Source organism: Strongylocentrotus purpuratus, unplaced genomic scaffold (assembly GCF_000002235.5).
Source record: "Strongylocentrotus purpuratus isolate Spur 01 unplaced genomic scaffold, Spur_5.0 spur5_scaffold_10, whole genome shotgun sequence".
Classification (NCBI taxonomy): Eukaryota; Metazoa; Echinodermata; class Echinoidea; order Camarodonta; family Strongylocentrotidae; genus Strongylocentrotus; species Strongylocentrotus purpuratus.
Genome location: NW_022145595.1, coordinates 28,606,664 through 28,614,481, shown reverse-complemented (window position 1 = coordinate 28,614,481; position 7,818 = coordinate 28,606,664). Strand labels below are relative to the sequence as shown.

General features: G+C 34.7%; 1 protein-coding gene across 2 annotated transcripts in view; it reads right to left on the bottom strand.

The window, feature by feature from the left end:
- Positions 1 to 4,472: 4,472 nt before the first annotated feature.
- The window catches only part of LOC584807 (steroid 17-alpha-hydroxylase/17,20 lyase), a 38,522-nt gene continuing 35,176 nt past the window's right edge, over positions 4,473 to 7,818 (bottom strand). For both annotated transcript variants that reach the window (XM_030979997.1, XM_030979998.1), the window contains exon 10: positions 4,473 to 5,274. In XM_030979997.1, the coding sequence (XP_030835857.1) occupies positions 5,018 to 5,274 (257 nt within the window). In that variant the 3' untranslated portion in view covers positions 4,473 to 5,017. The remainder of the gene's footprint in view (positions 5,275 to 7,818) is intronic.

The window sequence follows — 7,818 nt, the reverse complement described above, 5'->3', positions numbered from 1 at the left end:
TAGTTATCAAAATTCAATGTTTGGAAACTTTCAAAGTGATGATTATTATCAATTACAAAATGCTTAAATACTGCCCCGGCATAGCACCTGAAGAGCTCTCCGAACGCTGCAAAGATGTGTGAGATCACAGTATGGACACGATTTGCACAAGCAGACGATGTCCCATGACATCTCACACATTTTCAGTGCCTGTTTTTCATTTTCTCTTGAGTTCTTTCTCTTACTTCACTCCCGTCAGGCTAAATGTATAATCTATTGCCTCACTCTAAAAGCCGCGCATGGTTTTATTTTTATGACAAATGCAGCGATACAAAAATAAAGAAATCTGTCGCTTGTAAACAAAATAAGACACCATTGTACATTTCCAGCTGCATACACCGGGGTATGTTCGGCGTTTCAAGAGGAAACAAACGCCGGGTTTTTTCAATTTGAAAGTCTGGTTTCTTTGATTGTTAATTAACCTCTATCCTGTGTATTTACAAACAAAAGATTTTAGTTATCAGAATCGGTTTCATATCCCCTTATGCCATCACATTTATATACACTAAACTCATTATAATTTGAAAAAATAATAGCTATGCAATTATGTTCATTCTTTATGGGATGTCGTCTGCTTGGGCAATATTGGTCCATATAGTGACGTCATTAAAACGTCGTTATTTTTCCGGCGAATCTCTCGTATATCCCAGATGCTACGGAGGTGGTTTTATTTGTAATTTTATAAATCACCCGATATGTAGTTGACCTAAAACTTGTACGATGGCCATCTGTTAGCTTACCAGTTTCTAGTGATGCATTAGTTGACTTATTTGTGATTTTCTTTGAATGTCAACTTTAAAAAGAAAAAATATGATTAGTTTTACACTTCATCGTTATTATTGTTGACCTGATGAACTATTTATCATACTTCATTAACAGATGTGTCAAGCTATTGATTTATATTTAATTGTACATGCAGCAATTATGTAAAAGATTTATTGTATCCTTTCATGTAATATGTTTTGTAGACTGAAAAGTATCAATAAAACATCATCGAAATATATACAAAAATAATGATATTATTATTTTAAAAGAAGTAGTAGAAGTGGTAGTGGTAGTTGGTTAGTAGTATCATTATCATGGAGAAAAACAATTAAAGATCAATTAATTCAATTTTTGGTCAATATTTACATGTTTCTTTAAATTAATTCAGCCAACATTCCTGGAACATGAGTTGATGTAGCTCTCCTTTTTTGTATTAAGACTTCGATGAGTTGAGGCTTATGACGGTTTCGAGAAACTTTGTTAAACACCTGGGCCCGTTTCTCGAAACCGGCATACGTCTCACTTCATGAAGAAATCAGCGCTAGTAAGCTATTGGTCGGCTACGCGTTTGACGAAACCCTCTTTGCAAGGATCAAAGCCTGACTAAGGATTATCCCACTGATCTGTACGTAAAATACAGATCAGTAGGCAGTCAAACCGCAACGTGCGCGATATATTATGCCTTTTTTAAAGCAATGACGGTAAGGATTTAAGAAAGTTTCAAGCAAAGAGAGAATAAGACATACCAAGCTCCTCGGACAGACAGACATACAGACAGACAAATCTCCTTGGACAGACAGACATACAGAAGAAGGAAAAAGAGGTAAGGGTAATAGACTGAATCGTCAATGGAAGATTCCTTACTTTATTAATAGTGATCTTAGAGTTTTGATTCTTTAATAATTGTCCGATATTTCTGTAACTTCTCAAAAACAATTTTTTTTCTTCTGATTTGTATACATCTGGGGGACGTATTATGAAACAATTAGTCGGTGGTTTTCACCGACTAATATCATGTTCACCGACAATTCTTTTGTCACCGACTATATTCCAGGCCTGTGATTGGTCAAATTTAGTCAGCACTGACTAAATTGTTGGTGAACATGATATTAGTCGATGAAAACCACCGACTAATTGTTTTCATGAAACGCCCCCCCTGTTTTTTTTTAGATACCAACTGTCTGCGAGTGGCTAATTCTCCTGTTTTAATGACAATAGACAAAACATCACTTCTGGAATATGCAATGGGTTGCAATGAAATTTAATGTTTTATTTTTACTACATTTTTCTTTAGAAATTGATGTTACAAAATATATCACTGTTGTTTACTGTAAAATAGTTGTTGATCTTTACACAATACAAAACATGATTTAATATTGTACATTGCAGCAATTGCAAAGAATTATGCAAGTATATGTACATCATCCTGAATACTGTAGATAATAGAAAGACAATTTTGACGATCAATTAATTATAGCAGACAATCAATGAATTCTAAAAGGCATTCAAAGAATTCTAGAATGCATTCAATGAAGTCTAGAAGACATTCAATGATTTCTAGAAGACAATCAATGAATTCTAGAAGGCATTCAAAGAATTCTAGAATGCATTCAATGAATTCTAGAAGGCATTCAATGAATTCTAGAAGGCATTCAAAAAGTTCTAGAAGGCAATGAATGAATTCTAGAAGGCTATCAGTGAATTATAGAAGGCATTCAACGAATTGGAAGACATTCAATGAATTCTAGAAGACAATCAATGAATTCTAGAAGGCTATCACTGAATTATAGAAGGCATTCAATGAATTCTAGAAGGCAATCAATGAATTATAGAATGAAATCAATGAATTCTAGAAGGCAATCAATGAATTCTAGAAGGCAATCAATGAATTCTAGAAGGCTATCACTGAATTCTAGAAGGCATTCAATGAATTCTAGAAGGCATTCAATGAATTCTAGAAGGATATCGATGAACACGTAGGAGAATAATTACTGATAATTTTATATCAATATATACAACAACCAACCCATTCTAATCTGGTGACATATTTCTATTCCACAATTGCTGATTTTTAGCTTGGAATTGTAAGTAAGGTGAACACCTTTGAATTTTCGAGCAGTATCTTTCTATAGCAATAGAAAAAAACCCTAAAAGGGGGATATTAATGTGAATGAAGCAACGTCAGCCCAATCAGACCACAGTTCTAATTTAGTTTACAAGTCACAGACTCACAAATGCATATAATGTCAATATTGAAAATTAGTACTGTCATCATTGGCCTTCCCCATTTATGTGTACATGGTTCCACTTTAAATGACTTGAAGACAAGCAAAGGAGAATGCATCTCTTCCCTACCTTATCTGATAGGACTACACTTGTATAACATGCATAGGAAATCTACAATTATATTCATGTAAAAACACTAAACATTTAGATATACAGGTGAATCAGATTTAAGGGGTGAAAAGAAATAAACATTTATTTCTTAATAAATTTCAACACTTTAGACACACGTAGGAGGGAGGTACACAGCCTTGCCACAATCGACTTTACAATCCCTCCATTTTAGAAGAAATCACATGAGTGGCATTTCTTTTTATTATTTATTCATCATGTACACACTAAGAAAAAATGGTGCAAGTATGCACCTTTAGGGGTGCAAACCGATGCAACACTGGCAGCACCTTTAGGGGTTAAATCCTGCACCCTTTTCAAAGGTGCAATCCTGCACCTTTTAAATGGGTGCCAGATTGAACCTTTTAGGGGAAATGTTAGTACCCTTTATGCATGGTTCAATCCTGCTCCATTAGGGGTGCAAACCGATGCAACAATAGCAGCACCTTTATGGGTTCAATCCTGCACCCTTTAAGAGGGTGACAGATTGCACCTTTTAGGAGATATGTTAGTACCCTTAATGGTTCAATCCTGCTCGATTAGGGGTGCAAACTGATGCAATAGCAGTACCTTTAGGGGTTCAATCCTGCACCCTTTACAATGTGCAATCCTGCACCCATCATCGAAGAATACTCTTGAAAGTCGCTCGTACACAAATACATATTAAACATGCATGATGTTTCTTGGTTAGTAATCATATAATCAATTATTGGTTAATAATATATATCATATATCTATTGCTAAAACGTGAATGTAATTGTAACATGATCAGACAAAATAATCTATTATTTCGTCGCTGTTTTCACGAAGTGACGGTAGCGAAAAAAAATTGCATTCACTTTGCGTTACGATTTTCCTCGCTACCGTCACTTCGTGAAAACAAGGACGATTTAATGATTGCCGAAGGAAAATAGAAATCTTAAAATTAATGTGCAGTGTCATAATTTGCTTAAAAAATCATGATAAATGTATTTTTATGTAAACACGTGTAAACTATTCATGAATATGCATGCAATATGTAAACTCTTATTTTGCACCCTTTTTTCTTAGAGTGTACAGTCTTGTATCACTGCTTCTTTGCGTTCAATATTTACAAGTAAAATCATCCCAGAGCTACCAATACACTGAAAACTTGTTTCTGCTGATTACCAGTAATGTTAAAATAGAGACAGTTGGGATTTTTCAATCAAGGATTACTACATAAAGAAACATTGATAACTGTACTGGTCGTAAACGATCAATTTTGTCCTCCTACAAAAAGTAAGTCTATTTGCAAAATATAAGTCATTGATTTGGTGTCAAGACCATCTAAATGCAACGGACAAAAACTGCTTTTAACCACATCCATTATGTTGACCAATGATGTGTTTCAATTTTTTTTAATGATTAAGAAATCACTTTCCTGAATCAATCTAACTTAATATTTGATAGAAGAGGAATCACAAAACCATCTGAGGCACCTTAAACAGGCCATGTAGATAAAGGCCCAGACTGGTATATTAAATTAGGTAATCCAAAATACTTAAATGTATTGGTGACAAATGTGTCATCACGTAGACAATCCAAAATCATGTGCAACAAACGTGTTACAAATAAGTGTGTGCTCATATAATTTGCTCATCCATTATGGCTTGTCAATCAAAGCCTCCAAATAATTGGCTTTAGCCTGCGAGGGAGTTGTTTTAAACTTGGGGTAACATAATTAGCCCAAAGCTTCAACTGAATACCAAAGTTGACTAGTATTTTACCCAAGCCGATAGCTGAGTAAACATTAATCTTTCTGATGTAGTATTGAATTGAATACTGAACCAGGACCCTATTAGTCTCGTTTGTTGATCATGATCTCATAGGAGAGAAGGAGTCTACCAGATGCCGTCTGAGGAATCATCTTCAAGATGTCTTCAGACTCCTTTCCTTGGACCTTGCTGAAGGTGTAGTTCTGCAGGAACCAGGTAAATATAAGGAAGAGATCAGCCTTGGCCACGGCTTCACCTAGACAGCCACGACGACCCGCTCCAAAGGGCAGGAAGCTTGGAGGATGATCACGGATAGTGCCACTTCCATCCATGAAGTGCTCTGCGAGAAAAAAAATAATTTAGTTTAATAATAATAATAATGTTAATAGTGTAAATTTATAGAGCGCACATACCGTCCAGGGACACTGGGTTGGCGCTAGCTATTTATTAGTTTAGTGCACTAATAAATAAAGAAAGTACAAGAGGTGATTACTATACAATCAAGATTGTATTCTATTAGAGTTTTATACACTATCAGCAATGAATACTCGCGCTAAGCCTAAAGCACAAAGCGAGGCCCATCCATCCCAACCTCTCATCAGTGCTGAACAACTTGTTGATCTGCTTCAAAACGATGAACTTCTTACGATATTCCAAGTCGTTGTCAACAAGGCGATCGACAAGATACTGGCAGGAGTGAAGGAGCAACTTCTTGAAAGGATTGAGCAGAATGCAGGAACTATCTTGGATCTGCACTCTGCTGTCGAGCAGAAAAGAAAGAGGTTGATCATCTCAATGTTGAGCTGACAAAGCAGCAAGACACCATTGGTCGCCTGGACGGGGAACTTGAGGAGCTGAAGCAGTACTCTAGGAGAAACAACATCAGAGTTTTTGGTTCTCTTGAAAGTGCAGGTGAGATCACCGATGATGTCGTGATTGACATCGTGGTAAATCAACTAGGAGTCGAGCTTCGGTCTTCTGACATCGACCGCTCTCATCGTGTGGGCAAGCCAGGTGGACCGAAAGCACGTCCAATCATCGTAAAGCTTACTTCCCACAAAAAAGAGAAATCTTGAAGGAGAAAAAGAAACTCAAGAAATCAAAAATCTCAGTTCATGAGGACCTTACCCGCTATAGACACAGTTTGCTACTTGCTACCCAGAAGAGCGATAGAGTCACAACCTGCTGGACTATGGATGGGAAGGTATTTGCGAACGTTCCATCCACTCATGGTGAGTCTGTAATACGACTTATCCCAAATATTGAATTTCCCAACTCTCTCCCTAAACTTCTCTAATGAATGAGTATCATTAACCTGCTCGAGCTATTTACAAATGTAGGAACAGCAGTGGTAGTTCTCTTTCCTCACTTGCCGGAAATATGTTTATTTTTCACTGATAATGATAGTGTCAATGATTCCTGACAGTGACATTTCACTTGCTGTATTTTTTTTTTTTTTACTGATTTATCTTTCTTATTGTGTACATATTTGTATGAATTTAATGTATCTTAGTCTTTGTCAATGAGACTTTGCTTTTGATTAACTTAAGTAAAATATTTTAATCTTTTTTTATAAAGCCCTTTTTATAATTCCTTGTTTGTGTGTAATTTTTTTGTATTTTTTTGTTCTTCTTCTTCTTAGCTGTCGAAGTTACTGTGGGGTGTTGTTTTTATTGTTGTTGTGGTGGTACATGTATCAATCTTGTGTGCCATAACCTATTCTTGAGATTGGTACATATTTTTTAACCATTATTTATATAGCTGTAATTTACATGTATAGTAGGTGGTACTTTTTCTAATGCCTTTATCTGATTTCCGCAAAGAGGATAGTACACCATACCTTCTAGAAGATCAATTCAAAGAGTTTATAAATGAAGTTGACTCTAAGACTTCATTATCATTTATACATTTTAACTGTCGTAGCCTAAGGTCTTATTTAACATTTACAATACGTTTATTTTATCCACTATTTCTTACTGCAATACTGTTTGGGGAAATATCTATTGTACACACTTACACAAACTAATTATATTACAGAAGAAAGCAATACGTAATTCAAGTTATATGACACCCTCATTCCCACTATTTTACAATTTATGTACACTTAAGTTATTAGATATAAACAAACTACAAATATGTTCCCTTATGCAAAGATTTAATACCCACACTCTGTCTTTATATTTAATGAATATGTTTTCTTTAAATTCTCAGATTAATAGTTATCTAAGAAACATTTAATCTGTTCATATTAATTACTTTTAATTGGTTAAATATCTTTTCTTAAATTATCCTGTAGAACCATACCATACTGTTTGATGCTCTTATATGTTTCTTTTATATAATGTTTGTCATGTTTATGTTCTCATGTTCTATGTTTTTATGTATTGTTTGACCAACGTCTAATTTTTATAATAATAATGTAACAAACAAATACACAAACTAGGAGAACACACCCTAACAAGCCAAAAACCTGGCTTTTATTGTGTTCATCATTTTCCAACTATCCAACTATCCAACTATTAATGTAGCCTGTACCTTGTTTCTCTTTGATTACTATACTTGTTTTGTTTTGTTTTCTTCTTAATCGTTTGATTGAAATATCATAGTTTATAATGTTTTTATTGCCTATTGACTGTTTTTTACACATTGTTTTTAATTGATGTTGGAATTTGGAAATAAATGATTTGATTTGATTTGATTTGAAGGAAGAATTATGAAAATATATATGATTACATAGCTTCTCTGTCAGTCACATTTGACGTGATAGCTCTAAATGAAACTTGGATGAATCAGGATGAAATTTTTTCATTATTTGTTCCTCCAAATTATTCTTATGTAAACTGTGGCAGAGTTAAAGGTCATGGAGGAGGTGTTGGAATTCTGA